The following is a 14,292-nucleotide window of genomic DNA, read 5'->3' as shown; positions in this document are numbered from 1 at the left end:
GTTGTTATTTTGATTGATTCTTGGGCAACTGAACTTGGCATTGAGCTGGGAGAAATAAGCTTTTACAACCTGATTCAAATAAGCTTCCAGACATTGCTTTATCACAGTTTACATTGCTTGTCTCGAAATTCCTTAGACAGAAGCTGATCAGTTAGCACTTTCAACCTCTTAGCACCAGGGCCTGGCCTAAACACCGAATCATTACCACGAAAGAAGCAAGGATCAGACCCGGCTTCTGAGCTACCTATGCACCATGCTCCAGGGACAAACCGATTAGTACGCCCTAAAAGCTCTCTATCAATCTTGTCCAAAACTGGATCATCCTTGGCAAACTTTCGGGCAAATGGGGCACTGCTATTTACCATGTTGTCGAAGTCTTTCATTGTCAAGGACTTGGGATGTTGCTTTGGTGGACTGTCCCAGGCAATGTAATGGAGATCATGGCTTATTGCAGTGTTGCGATATTCATCAGTGTTGCAGATCACAGTGTGGAAATAGCCTTCTGGAGAGGAAATAAAATTTGTGTAGTACATCAAGATAGTCCTTGGAAGATTGTTCCATCCCCATATGCAGTATTCGACGAATGATCTGCTGAGGATCGCCCAAGCTGAGCCTGCACAACACAAACTTGTCATGAAAATTTACTGAAAAGTTCACATTATTAGAATCATTTGAAAATCAATCCTATGCATAGTTTGTAAAGAAATTTATTACTTACCAGTAAACAACTTAAAAGAGGTCGGGATTGATCTCCGTTGGGTGGTCCAGAAAATGCCAGATTTCTTCGACAAGTGAAGACCAGGATCAACCACAATCGGCCTTGCTCTATGATGGCTGAAAGCAAAGGAAGAACTAATATGGCAACCAGATGCTTCTTTGCAGATTCAAGAATATGTAAACAAAATCAGATAAAACCATGATATACCTACTTACAGTTTCCAACCATGTATCTTTGTGTGTTCGATGAAGTTCATATTTCTGGACATATTAGAGAAAACATGAAGCATATCTGCACAATCAGACAACAAACCAAGACAGGTTTAGGAAAATTGAAGTTTATACTGCAATCAGCACTATCGGAATGATCTCCGTGTATTCTACATTTGATTGATAAGAGAAAAATGTTATAAATCACGGTACTAGTAGATAATGAAATAGAAACTGACCATCTTGTGTCATAAGAGGATAATCTGAAGCACTGAGGTTTATAAACCAGTCCCAGCTAGCGCTCTTCTTCAACAAAATTGCAATTGCTTGAAGAGTAGTTGCGATCATTGTAGGCCCTCTATATGTAACCATATTCGACTTCTCCATCACATAGACATTACCAATTTCATGAAACACAGGATCATTCTTCACCGACATTGTTAGATTCAACATTTCACGTGGCAAAGCTGCAAGATCCATGTGCAGTATATACTGGTTTCTTGGATGATAAACAGCCTGTAAGGTTCTCAGCATTCTCTGACAATCGCCACTTGTGCCTGAAATAAGATAAGCAAATCTTGGTGCTTCTGTTTTTAAAACCCTACTGGTTTCAGACAATCTATTTAATTCCGACTCTACAAAATATCCACTTGAGTCTGACCTTGCAAATGAAACAATGTCGAACTGATGTGGATCCCAAAAAAACGAAGATGAAAACATTAAAAGACCAGCAGACATAAACAAAGTAATCAAGATGGATAAACTAGCTAGAAACGGATGGAACCAACTTCTATCCCTGAATATACTTCCCGAGTTAGAGTGACCAGTTCTCCTAAACCTCGTAAAAGGACTCATTTCAAGATATAACAAATTATCGTTTCACAAGAAAAATGTCTTAACTTCTGGTAAACATAGAGAACTCATTTAGTTATGAACTACAGCAATCCGATCTTTCAAAGATATAGAGGGGACCTACTCGACTTCAAAGCTCTGCAGAGCGATATGCATCAGAAATATAACTGTGTGTCGAATTCAGAGCTGAGGTGATTACAGAAAGTTAAAAACAAAGAAGTGAAGAGTTGAATCTCACAACTAACACATTCCCCACAACCCATAAATTCATTGTCCCTAATAATGGTCCTCAGTGTTGGTCACTCATAAATACATATATGCAGACATAAATACAGAGGCATGAGGGGGTAAAAAAAGAAAGTAGCTACAATTTCATGTACTGCATCTTTCAGATTGGGCAATAACAGTGAGAAATGACAGGCTAAGAAGAAATATAAAATGGGTAAACGAAGTCTACAACGATGCTCATTCACTACAAGGAAAACATTGTCATAGTAAATATTATCTGAAGATTTGTACTTTGCCACCTGCAAAAGGTAATATTTTTCAAATATTTCGGAAAAATTACAATGAACAGTATGTACTAGTATTCTTTAACATGCATTCATAAACCAAACAAAATCAAACCATACTAAACAAAATCAAACCATACAAATTATATCCCACTTATAATAACCTACGGTGGAAGCTATTTTCGTGAAAAGTCTAGACTTAGTACATATCTCCGTCTGATACATAAAAAATAGTAGATGTTAAAAAGCAGTGTTGTGAAAAGCGCAAATCGGTTCTAAGCGGCAGGAGGACCTTCTAGCGCTTAAGCGGTAAAGCGGACGCTTAAGCGGAATTTTAAGCGGGTCAATAAGCGGATTAATTAAATATAATTAAATATTTAGTTATAATATTAATATATTTAAAAATAATATTATGTTGTGTTAAGAATATGCATTTTTAATATTTTGATAAAATATATTTTTTTTAATTTTATAATATAATTATAGTTATATTATTAAAAAATTAATATTTCAAAATTATTTTTTTTAAAAATTAGCAAGTCAACATCATTTTGACCGCTTAATTACCGCTTAATCCGCTTAACGACCGCTTAATCCGCTTAATTGTCCGCTTAATTTTAAAAAACGCTTAATCTCCCGCTTAGTACAAAATCGAAGCGCTTTAGGGCCGATTCCGCTTAGGCGGCCGCTTAATCGGCCGCTTAATGCGCTTTTTACAACACTGTTAAAAAGTTACTAGACAATATACATAATGAAATAACCGATTCTTTGCTGCAATTGTTGCAGTCATGATGTGTTGCTCTAGCAACCCATGAATGAGATATTGATGATGACCATTAGTTCCTCTGGAGACCAGTATTATTTTACTGGGGCTATGGTTGAAAATTTTAATCAGGGCCATTTATATTCATGGTATTAAAATTTTAGGGCTTTTTTTATTTATAACCACGTTTTCAATCTTATTTTCAAAAATATTACCTTTTCTAAAATATTTTCAAAAATACTGGTTGCATATACAACCATATATACAACTGAAATCCTGATTTTAAGTTTCAGTTTTCAAATGTCATTTTCGACCTCATCTTTGGAGTCGATATATATATATATATATATATATATATATATATATATATATATATATATATATATATATATTTGAAAATATTTTCAAAAAGATAGTATTTTTGAAAATATTTTAGAGAAGGTAGTACTTTTGAAAATAAGATTGGAGAAGGTAGTATTTTTGAAAATAAGATGGAAAAAACAGTATACAAGATAATTCCCCTAAATTTTATTCTCAAACTGATTTATGATATTAATATCCAAATTAAAGTGATCAAAGTTTATGTTTAAGCACATACAAATTACAGCATATTGTTAAAACACTTCCCAGCTACTTTTTCAACTCACCTTTATTACATGTTCATCTAATATATACTGCTAGACAAATATAAAATTTAAAAACGATACTTAATTTAACTGAACAATATTTGCACTTTTTGGCTTACCAAGACCCCCACGGAATAGAATAATTCTCAAAAGTTCTGTAATGAAAAATCCTTGGTATTTCTTTGGTGTATCACACACACAACACATACATACTGGCAGGACAAGTTTAGAGAAAAACTGGAAACTGGTAAAATTAAAGGTAAAACGATGTTCTGAAATGCGAGAACAATTACAATTATACTTCCAAAATTTAAAGCAAAACCAGATTCCTAGGTGATTAAATCCATGACTAAAGGTCTTGTACAAAAGGAAATATTGCATCAGCAATTGCATTCACCTGGGTTGTTGCCTCCCCCTTCCCCTTCCTCTTCCACCTCGACCTCCAAATCGTCCACCACCTCTTTGATATGAATTCCTTCCACGGCCAAATTTTACTCCACTGCTGAAATTCTGAGGACCTCCAGTACTAGGCGGAGTTGCTGGCAGTGGTTGGGAACTGCCATTCTGCTCGTTTTGGTTCTCCTTTGGCAAAACACCTTGGTCCCCGTTATTTACAATTGAGGGGGCATGCTGGCCTTGCATTCCTACAGCAGCATTTGATTGGCCAAAATTCATTGGAAGTTGCCCTTGCATATTTATGGCATGTTGCTGTTGCATGTTCATGGCAGCCTGTGAATGATTGAAGTTGTTTTGAGCGGCAGCAACGTGTAATTGGCTGAAGTTATTTTGGCTTGCACCAGCTTGCAATTGGCCAAAATTATTTTGGCTGAACATCATTTGATTCATAGGTGTAAATGCTCCCATACTAAAACCTGGATGCCCACCTGGAAAGACAAAGTTAGGGGGCATCATTTGACCAGTACTAAATTGTTGTAGTGGCATTCCATTAAAAGGAGGCATATGATAGGGTTGCTGAGCTTGATTCTGCTGCAATTGCAGCATATTATTTGGAGTAGGCCCATTCGAGAAGGTACTTTGGGGTGGTTGACACGGGATCCCATTCATCCAAACTCCACTGGAAGGTGCCACAAAACCAGGGACCTGTGGTGCCTGAGGAAACACCGGAACCAATCCAGGGCCACCTGCAAAAGCTTGAACTGGACGCATGGAATTTGAACTATTGCCTTGATTCACTGATAATGGTGGTCGAAAATGTTGGTTCTGAATAGATGGTGCTTGAACTACTCTTTCATTTGGCTCTTTGGCTGATGAATGTTGGTCACCACCCCACTGACCACCTCTTCTTTTAGATTTATTTTTATTCCTTTTCCTGTTTTCAAGAGTTTGGTCTTTTGGCCCTCTTTTAGACATTTTTTGTAACCTCTTGTACTCAGCCTCCTTCTCATCATCTGAAAACTCTGCTTCTTCAGATATCTCTTCATCATTTTCACCAGATGCATCGTATCCTTTCTTGTAAAGGTTGCCATTGTTAAGGATATGATTCACGAACTCTGGAACAAAGGATACTGAAGTACCTTGCTGAATCCCAACAGGGACTTCATTTTCAGAATTGTACCTTACTATATAGTAGGGGTTCTTGACTGGTCCAAATATTTCATCAACAATCCCTAGTGGGGATCTTTTTTCAGTAATCCAAAGAATTGATCCCTCATTAAGTGGGTCGTGCTTCTCCACCCCTTCTACAATGACTTGAGTACCAACAATCTGTTTGAAAGAAAACACATCACGAAATGACTTTAAAATTTTAAATATATATTCAGCGACTAACAAGAATCTTCTTTCTTTAATAAAGAAAAGCTTCTTGATGATAAATTGACGCTCTCATAAGATAATGATGTAAATGTGGTCACTCGGACTTAGTTAACCATGTATGAATACATGAAATGAAAGAAAAATGCTTTTCACGGCCAGAGAGTGGCTTGAAGGAGAAGTCCAACTGAGGTCATGCATATAATACTAACTACAAAGTGATATACATTCTATATGAAAATGTTACTACGCCCCACATCATAAACACTCGCATACTAGCTATACATCCAAATCTTAAGATTCAATTATGCATTGCAACATTACAGAAACAGATATTTAAAATTGATGCACAAATATTTAAAATAGCACTAAATCAATTTGGCAATTCCAAGCTTAAATTGATTAAAAAAAAAACAGAAGTAATTAGTTGAGTTAATTATTTCTATTCACCAAAATCTTTAATTTACTAAAAATTGGTCCATAAGTGTAAGGTGTAAAGCCAAAGATGCACATCAGAAAATAGGTAGTTAGTAATAATTAGGAAGTATATGTTTTAATGTAATATCAGAAATTTATCAATAAATGTAATTAGTGAAACCAATCATTCCTCAGTTTAATTAACAAGATCAAAACATGGAACCATTGTGTACCACTTGCTAACTTGCAAGTATAGCAAGCATTAATTCAGTTAGATGTGTTCTTTGTCTGGCCAAATTACATGTCGAGTGAATGTTATACAAATATACCGAACTCAAACATAAAAAAAAAAACCATAAAAATTGAGGATTAATGGACTCAGTTGGAGCTTGTGCAGAAAAACTGTTCTCCATCGCTTTTAATTTCAATTCTATTTACAGTTAAATGGAAAATTTGATATATATGCTAGTCAGGAGATGTACTGAGCTTACCGATAATACAACTCCTACTGGAAGGGTCACATGACATGGTTGTAAAGTAACATCCACTGGAGGAACAGGAGGCAGAACCTGAAAGATGAGATAACAGTAAAAAAAATCTAAGCTTCATATATAGCATAAAAATTTATTAATAATACATAACATACCAGAAGGTAGGACATCAATAGGAAAATAAACATCACTAAGTGGGTGCAAATCATCAAAAAAGTCAATTTCATATAGATATTACTCATTCAGTCATTTTGAGTGTTAAGGGTATCCTACCAGGTATATTAGACCCTCCTCCCGCGGTCTCTGCAAACACAGGGGAGTTGAGAGATTCGGAACATCGGTTTATTGAGCGGTTTCATTCACCCATTCCCATGTCATTCTCTTATATAGGTGATTTTGTTATGCAAGTTGTCAACTATATTTCCACTAAGTACTTGTCAGAACAAACCATATCGATAATATTCAACCTCGTCATTGATTAGCAAACCTCGAGGCATTTGATGACTTTAAAAATCTTAGGGAATATTATACTAACCACCAGCAATTAATAAGTAAAGCAAAACAGATGTGATAAATTACCTTAACTTCGTTTGCTGACATAATTGGTCCAGCCATGGCAATGCCAAACTCCTCATCTTCATCACTCCAAGCAGTCATTTCATCTTCAACTGAATCCCTAATCTCGCCTTCTTCGATGTCAATTTCACCCTCCTCAACCTCTTTCACATCATCATCATCTTCATCGTCATCTTCACTACTACTAGATGATGACGAAGATGAAGAAGAAGAAGAACCCGAGGTCTCAGACTCTGATTCACTTTCACTATCATCCTCGTCACTCATATTTCCCCCAATTTTAGTACCAACACCATCAATAGTCAATGTATTACCACTATCCCCAAGTTTCCCATTAAAACATGGTTTTTCAATACCACCCCCTTCAGCACCATCAATCTCACAACTCTTCTCACCTCCACACTCAACATTTCCCATTTCGCCTCTCTCCAATTCACTCCCTTCAACACCCACAAGTTTATCACTTCTCTCCAAACCCTCCAAACCATCCTCCATCTCACACATAACAACCTTTTCAATATCCCCCAAACCTTCACCAACTCCATTACCGCCACTCTCATCCAAACTCACCTTCCCCATCTCTTCCTCAATCAAAGACCCAAACTTCCCAACCCCATCTTCACCATTAGTCTCTCTACAACTATCTTCTCGACCCACTTCAAAACTCTTCCCAACAACTTCTTGAAACCCATCTCGACCCACATCAGACCCCACCTCTCTAAACCCATCTTCAACACCAACCCCTCCAAAGCTTCCATCTTGACCCATTTCAAGACTCTCCCCAACAACCCCTGAATCAAGAACTTCACCACCAACCATCCCCAACTCTTGTTTCACACCAGCCATAAATGGTTCTTGATTCTCCTCAATATAATCTTTCAAACAATCGAAATCCAAAAAAGAATCAGCTAAAGACAAAGAAAGATCATCTATTTCAGGTATATACAAAGCACCAAGTGAATCAATTGATTTGTTTACCTCAGAAGATTCAAGAACAGCCTCTTTGTTATCTTCTAGCTTGACTTTAAAAGATGGGTCATTAACAAAACCCCCCATGATGAACAAGTGAAACTAGGGTTTGGCAAATAGATATCATGGCTTTGAGGCTGAGTATATATAATGGGTTGCGCCAAGAATCAGGTAGGAGGCTTTGAGTGTGTCCGTTGAGCCCTGAGGTTTAGGGAATTAGGGTTTTAGAAGGAAAACGTTATTTTGTTATTTTATTTTATTTTTTTATAAATTGAACCTGAATTAAAGCCTATACGGCTATACTTCAATTTCTACCTCCAGCTCTTGTTTTATTTGTGATATGGTACACAAGTTGCATTTTTGTCCTACCTTTTCCAACATTAACTTTTGCAAAATATATCAAAATCGGAAATTCTAGTTGTCCGTTAATGTGTTATTTGGTTAATCGAGACGAATTTTTCAAATAATAATATTAGAGTACTTACAATATATTTCAAATTTTATAAAGTAGATTTTAATATATATCATTATTATGCATGTACAGGAATTCATTATCAAAGGAAATATTAGTAATTATGTAGTCAAAAGGTTTCAAAAAAACAGTTGCTTGTTCTAGTATTTTTCGTTCTGAGTTTTAAATTTTCAGTTAATATTACATATAGGCTAACTGAGTACTTGAAGGTGATTTTACATCCAAACTGTGATATACTTGAATCATTGTTACTTTTTTAGCATATGCAAATTATTAGAAATAATTATTAGTTCCAGTGTTTGCAATTGCGTTTTGAAAAACACTACTAAACAGCAAAGGCATTTTATTTTTGCAAGATATTTGAAGGCACATCTTTGAAATTTGGACAAATTGACAAGCTAAATAGCATTGAACCATACATAAAAATGAGGATTAAATTTAATGACAAAAGAAAATGTTAAAAAAGTGAATTATCTGATGTGGAACAAGTACTAAAATTAGTATATTACTTTGTGAGGAGAACACCCCATATAATCCTACAAATATTTCAGGAATTAATTCATGTATAACTAGACGAGATAGCACAAAGAAGTTAATAACAACGCTCTTTTGGAATATAAAGAAAATTTTAAAGGATATACTTGGCAAGTTAAGTAATTTTTTATCGCCTTTTTTCAATTTTGGCTCTAAAACTCGAGTATGAAGAAAAAAGAATTTAAAGGTCAAAACGAATGAATGATGTGTCATAGCGCTGCCATCATAGTTGATCTTGCAGCTTCACGTTTCATCGCTGCAGCTTTGCCACTGCCCCGGAAATACATATAAACTTGCTGCACGCCGTATAAAAACACAAAGAGGGTCAGGTGGGGAGGAAGATGTAACTGTCTCAGTTACAGATACAAAGAGAAAAAGTAAAAAACCTTTACCTGAATGACCCAGATGCTGATCAATGATTCAAGGGTAAAAAATGCAAACCCAATGAAGTAAAATATCTGCAAGTACAGAAATACGCATCAATGACCTTATTAATCACCAATTGGCAATTGCAAATTAATTCAACTTGTCATTATTTTGAACTAGTTGTGCAGCTTATTGCTGCTATAGTTTTATAAACTAGACTTATGATATACTTATTGCTCCTTATTACTTGCCACTCTCTAAAATACTACTGTGTTATGCTTGTATGAGTGACAGCCAGTAATAATAACCAAAATACACCAATTTGATACACTTAATTAAAATGTGAATAATGGTCTACACCTATTAAGAAGATATCAACGGTATGACCAAATTATATTATGGGAATAATCTGCAGGCATACTGATACTCCAAAACTTTTAACACAAGAGGGGTTGTCTAATACTTTAAACTATCTCATTATAGCCCTAATCAATTAACTTACCCCAGCTATGGCATGATCACTCAAGACATCAATTGCTGGCAAGATCCCACTGGACACACATATAAGAAAAGACCTCAGTAAATAACCAGTTAAATAATATAACAACGGTGATTATCATCAAACAGAGAGGTGTTCCTCTTTCAATCTTGGAAAACTCTACACGGAAAAAACATACGTGAGAGATTTTCCCTTGAAAACTATTGGAGGAGCAACTGCAGCAAAGACGCAGAATGCAATGTGAAACTGCATTGACATAACAGATAGATGTGAGTTCTCCAAAAAATATATTTGTGGTATGCAAACCTATTTACATGGGGACTTGCTTTGCTCTAGAGTATGTGCTCTAAACTTAGCAAAATAAGAACAGCAAGTATGTTGTAGACTAAATTTACTTCAGAAAAGTTCACTAAACTGAGAATATTTATGTTGATCTCGTCGGAAGTACACATTTACCACAAAATTCTCAATTCGAACAAAAAGTATGTTGTAGACTAAATTTACTTCAGAAAAGTTCACTAAACTGAGAATATTTATGTTGATCTCGTCGGAAGTACACATTTACCACTAAATTTTCAATTCGAACAAAAAGTGCTTACCATATATGACAAGAAAAACCAACCAAACTTCAGTGCACTGTCAGTCCTGTCAAAGACGCAATTCAAAATATCATTAAGACGATATAAGTTATAACCAACAACAACAACAACAAAAACTTCTGATAAAACTTCGAATTACGAGACAACAAAAAAAAACAATGACTATAACTAGTCAGATCACTAAGCTAAAATACGTTTTCAAAACTTAAATAGTATTGATGCCAGCAAGACTACTATATGTTTTATATGCCATGTAAAAACTCTTTTCCTGCACATCCAAATAAATGGATGTGTTCACACGGGACCGATTTTCAATTTTCTTAAAAAAAATCAATTACAAAATCCAGGACCATAAGACTTCCTAAAAACAGTTAACCATCATTTGATAATTATACCTCATAGCACGATAAAGAGGCCGATACCAGAAGACATAGCCTCCTGGAACCCCTGATATGAAGTAGATAATGGCAAGAAACCAGATTGTTGGTCCTGCACCAAACCACAATTTAAAGACAGCATCACAGATTATTTCATTATAATTTTGAAATACTGTGCAAGATATTAAGACAACCTTCTCCATTAATCCATGCAACAGTAACAGCTATGAAATTCCACAGTAGGCACACTATCAAACCTGAATAATAGCAAAAACCAGAATGTGGCTAAAAATCAGTTCTTTGTTAGATACAGCTCGACAACTGAATAGAAAAATATTGAGCTATACATCGTCAACACTGCAATACAGCAAGGGAAGAGGACCAGAGGCATTTAAATTATAAGCTGCAACTTGAAAGATTATACAGAGAGAGCATGACTTCCTAATTGTTCGGATATCAGTGTACAACAACTATCACCAAGAAGGGGGAAACTCTACCTGCGTGAAAAACTTGTATACCTGTGCTGAGGCAAAATATTTGAACTGAGGGCATATATGACGTGAAATCATTCTCTTAAAACATAACAGTGTGCAATGTTGCAATCACTCAAGGTCCCGATTCTGATTATTTTTAACAGTATATACATATCAATTATAGAGCAGTGGAATTTAAATACACAGCATGAGAGGAAAAGATTTATGATAACATTAATACACCTTAATATATCTAGCCACACACACACACACACACACACACACATATATATTGTTAGGTTGCATGAAGAAGTGCAAAACATGTAGGTATCGGTTAACAATTAATACAATCAACTTCTAGCTCCAAGAGAAAGTTCTTAGTTATCATTACCCAACCAAGTAGTGAAAGCAACATACTGCATCCTCTGTAGATGGATTGGAATTTCATTTGCAATATCATGATGAATAATTGGGAATAAGGGTGGCCAATTTTTGTCCTCTATAACAATTCCAGCTGCCACAATAAGAAACAAAAACACCATTTATATTAGACATTACAAAACATTCTAATATGTTATTTTAAAAACTAGTTTTAGAGATATAAACAACCTCGTGCTATAGCATCCTCCTTCCTTTTCAATTCCTGCACGGTGCAATGAAAAGCATAACAAACAACCCCTTTATTAGAAAAAAAGAGTTTGCCTCTGGACCATAAACTATAAAGCAAATGAATACTTTCAGATTTTTGTCACCCTGGATCTATGTCATCTAAGCAATATTTTTCTTTTTCTACAAGTACATACAACTTTATACAACTAAACTAACACAAAACACTCTAAAATCGAGCAAAAATTGAATCTCACATTATTAAAGGTAAATATACTGTCAAGCAATGTGCGTGAATAGGAAAAAGATACCTGTTCCCTCTTTTTCAGTTCAGCCTCTTTTGCCTGAAGTTCCTTCTGCTTCTTTTTCAAATCCTGCATATGTAAAATGAATTGAGTTTACACCTAAGGTAACACAGAATATTGAAGAATTTACTAGGTACTTGGTAATCCACCTTGGAACTATCAAGTGGAATGTCAACTGTTGCACCACGATCATAATCAGCAGGTTCAGGAGGAAGTGGTGAAAGTGAAGTTGCTGAGGCAACATTTCCAGGATTCTGCAGATCTCAGCAAGTATATGCTAGTAAGCTCAAGCACACAAGCACAAATACATTTGGCATCACAGTTACAGACAAAGTTTTCCATAATAAGAAGGTTAATAATATTTAAAAATTAATGAAAATGTTAATAAGATTTCATTAACAAATTCTTAAGCTGGCCTTATAGCTATCATTGTGGTCATATAGCTTCCCCATCTTGCAAAGTAAATTAATGGCATAAAAGTTTGTTCAAAAAGCCTGAATACGAGATTATATATAATAATTAAAATCCGAATAAAAACATTCAGCCAGTTGGTAATAAAACAGAATTATATGTATGTGTCTATATATATATTGACTTAACCTGCGAAACTCACCATTTTACATATTACATCCCAATTCATGGATACAGTTCTAAGGTAAAAAAAAATTGTATGCACAGACTCTGGCATGCAACTAAAACTTACAAAACCAAAATTTTAATATCTGCCTGGCACTTCTTATGAGGCCACCCAGTCATATTATAGAAGAGCACTAACTGTTTTAAGACAAATGAGTAAATGACATTAAAATATTACACTTATAATGAACTTACTGTCATGTAAAATGCACCTGCACCATAGTTTGGTTGGCTGGACCCTCTACCTCGACCATTTTCACCCTGAAATCATAAACATAGAGATATTCCGAAAATGATGTGCTGAAGGTTATTTTGTTCAAAAGAAGAAATATCAGGTTACATGACTAACAAATAAACTGTGAATCATTAAAGAAATTTCAGGTTACATGACTAACAATATCGTTTACATAGGCATTTCTATCAATGTGAGACCGATATCCTACAATTCCAGTCACGAGTACGACCTAGCATCGATAATGTGCAACTTCTTAATCATAGAGAGAAAATATAAAATAAAGATCATCGAATTTTCTTCCGTCATTAAATACGAAACCTGAGCATCTGACTGTCTTACTATTCCGATAAATCACACACCCACATTTTGCGTATTCCCCCCTCCAAACAAACACACAGCAATAATCAGTAAATAAAACCCCGAAATACGGTTACCAGATAGCCTAGTGGTAAACTCTTGTCATCCGAATCAAACTAGTCGATAGATCTAGCAATATATTTGATTAAGTGCCATAATTCAATCAATTAAATCTAGACCTAAACATCAAGTAGGAATTAAAGAGAAATGCAGATTAATGTCACAACAAATCGATGATATAATTAGTTTAGTCGTTCCCGATTGTAACAGATATGATGTAAATTTTTTACCTCAGTTGATTGATTAGCCATGGAGAGAAATAATTAACAGAGGTTTAACAGTGTAAGCAATTGAGAAGGGACAGTAAAAAAGGGAGAAATTACCGCGAATGGATTATCCTCTTCTTGTTCGTCGAAAGGGTTGGAGTCGTAACGGCCAGCCATTATCTGAGTAGAATAATGTTGATAGAAACCAGAGAGATTCAGAGAGAGAGAGATGCAGAGATCTAGGCTAGGCTGGGATGTCACGCGGCTTTCGTGTGTGTATGTATATGTAAGTACAGTTGTATATGGTGAAGAGAAGTTCGCGGGGAAGCTAGATTATCGAACCGACCCAACCCGACCTTAAACCAACCCGAAAATATTTAACCCGAATTTTGATTGGGTTGAAAATTATTAAAACCGATTTAAATGGGTTGGGTTAGGATTTTGCTTATAACCCGCCCATTCTAACCCGACCCGCATATTTTATTTAATTTTCATATATTTTATTTGTTTTTACTAAAATAATTTTAGGTGTCTTTCTATCTAAACTAAAAATATATCACATATTACTTAAATTTATAATAAATGCGTGAAACAATTTCTATTTTGAACGAATCATGAGTTCCGCTTAATAAGAACTAAGCTATTGGCAAACAAACTCGATAAT

At 35.2% G+C, this 14,292-nt stretch overlaps 3 protein-coding genes across 4 annotated transcripts; all 3 read right to left on the bottom strand.

Moving 5' to 3' along the window:
* Nucleotides 1-46: 46 nt before the first annotated feature.
* On the bottom strand, nucleotides 47-2,015 carry LOC108222211 (beta-glucuronosyltransferase GlcAT14A). The gene is made up of 4 exons (XM_017396119.2): nucleotides 1,167-2,015; nucleotides 934-1,009; nucleotides 719-834; nucleotides 47-613 (listed from the first exon to the last, which is right to left on the bottom strand). Exons 1-4 carry the CDS (start codon nucleotides 1,780-1,782, stop codon nucleotides 102-104), a joined length of 1,320 nt encoding a protein of 439 aa, XP_017251608.1. The 5' UTR covers nucleotides 1,783-2,015; the 3' UTR covers nucleotides 47-101.
* Nucleotides 2,016-3,833: 1,818 nt separating this feature from the next.
* Nucleotides 3,834-8,163, bottom strand: LOC108223477 (H/ACA ribonucleoprotein complex non-core subunit NAF1). 2 transcript variants are annotated; one of them, XM_017397765.2, is made up of 4 exons: nucleotides 7,913-8,162; nucleotides 6,938-7,809; nucleotides 6,359-6,436; nucleotides 3,834-5,405 (listed from the first exon to the last, which is right to left on the bottom strand). In XM_017397765.2, exons 2-4 carry the CDS (start codon nucleotides 7,778-7,780, stop codon nucleotides 4,074-4,076), a joined length of 2,253 nt encoding a protein of 750 aa, XP_017253254.1. In that variant the 5' UTR covers nucleotides 7,781-7,809; nucleotides 7,913-8,162; the 3' UTR covers nucleotides 3,834-4,073. The 2 variants fall into 2 exon arrangements, with proteins under 2 accessions (XP_017253254.1, XP_017253253.1); XM_017397764.2 differs by having other exon boundaries at nucleotides 6,938-8,163.
* A 692-nt stretch (nucleotides 8,164-8,855) lies between these two features.
* Nucleotides 8,856-13,938, bottom strand: LOC108220117 (secretory carrier-associated membrane protein 1). The gene is made up of 13 exons (XM_017393794.2): nucleotides 13,746-13,938; nucleotides 12,966-13,031; nucleotides 12,284-12,388; nucleotides 12,141-12,203; nucleotides 11,833-11,866; nucleotides 11,615-11,737; nucleotides 10,945-11,007; nucleotides 10,769-10,862; nucleotides 10,374-10,419; nucleotides 9,953-10,020; nucleotides 9,778-9,826; nucleotides 9,302-9,367; nucleotides 8,856-9,205 (listed from the first exon to the last, which is right to left on the bottom strand). Exons 1-13 carry the CDS (start codon nucleotides 13,803-13,805, stop codon nucleotides 9,119-9,121), a joined length of 924 nt encoding a protein of 307 aa, XP_017249283.1. The 5' UTR covers nucleotides 13,806-13,938; the 3' UTR covers nucleotides 8,856-9,118.
* Between the last annotated feature and the right edge of the window lie 354 nt (nucleotides 13,939-14,292).

This window comes from Daucus carota, chromosome 5 (genome assembly GCF_001625215.2).
Source record: "Daucus carota subsp. sativus chromosome 5, DH1 v3.0, whole genome shotgun sequence".
Taxonomy (NCBI): Eukaryota; Viridiplantae; Streptophyta; class Magnoliopsida; order Apiales; family Apiaceae; genus Daucus; species Daucus carota.
This window is presented reverse-complemented; position numbering and strand designations above follow the sequence as displayed.

Excerpts from the sequence above, each read along its gene's own strand:
- LOC108222211 (XM_017396119.2), bottom strand. The coding sequence starts at position 1,782 with ATGAGTCCTTTTACGAGGTTTAGGAGAACTGGTCACTCTAACTCGGGA. Across the intron at positions 1,010-1,166 it reads TCCTCTTATGACACAAGATG|ATATGCTTCATGTTTTCTCT; the intron begins GTCAGTTTCTAT and ends CTGATTGTGCAG. Across the intron at positions 614-718 it reads CTCTTTTAAGTTGTTTACTG|GCTCAGCTTGGGCGATCCTC; the intron begins GTAAGTAATAAA and ends TGTGTTGTGCAG.
- LOC108223477 (XM_017397764.2), bottom strand. The coding sequence starts at position 7,990 with ATGGGGGGTTTTGTTAATGACCCATCTTTTAAAGTCAAGCTAGAAGAT. Across the intron at positions 6,437-6,937 it reads TGTCAGCAAACGAAGTTAAG|GTTCTGCCTCCTGTTCCTCC; the intron begins GTAATTTATCAC and ends CTCATCTTTCAG. Across the intron at positions 5,406-6,358 it reads CAGTAGGAGTTGTATTATCG|ATTGTTGGTACTCAAGTCAT; the intron begins GTAAGCTCAGTA and ends TCTTTCAAACAG.
- LOC108220117 (XM_017393794.2), bottom strand. The coding sequence starts at position 13,805 with ATGGCTGGCCGTTACGACTCCAACCCTTTCGACGAACAAGAAGAGGAT. Across the intron at positions 13,032-13,745 it reads AAGAGGATAATCCATTCGCG|GGTGAAAATGGTCGAGGTAG; the intron begins GTAATTTCTCCC and ends TTATGATTTCAG. Across the intron at positions 9,368-9,777 it reads GTGATCATGCCATAGCTGGG|ATATTTTACTTCATTGGGTT; the intron begins GTAAGTTAATTG and ends CTGTACTTGCAG.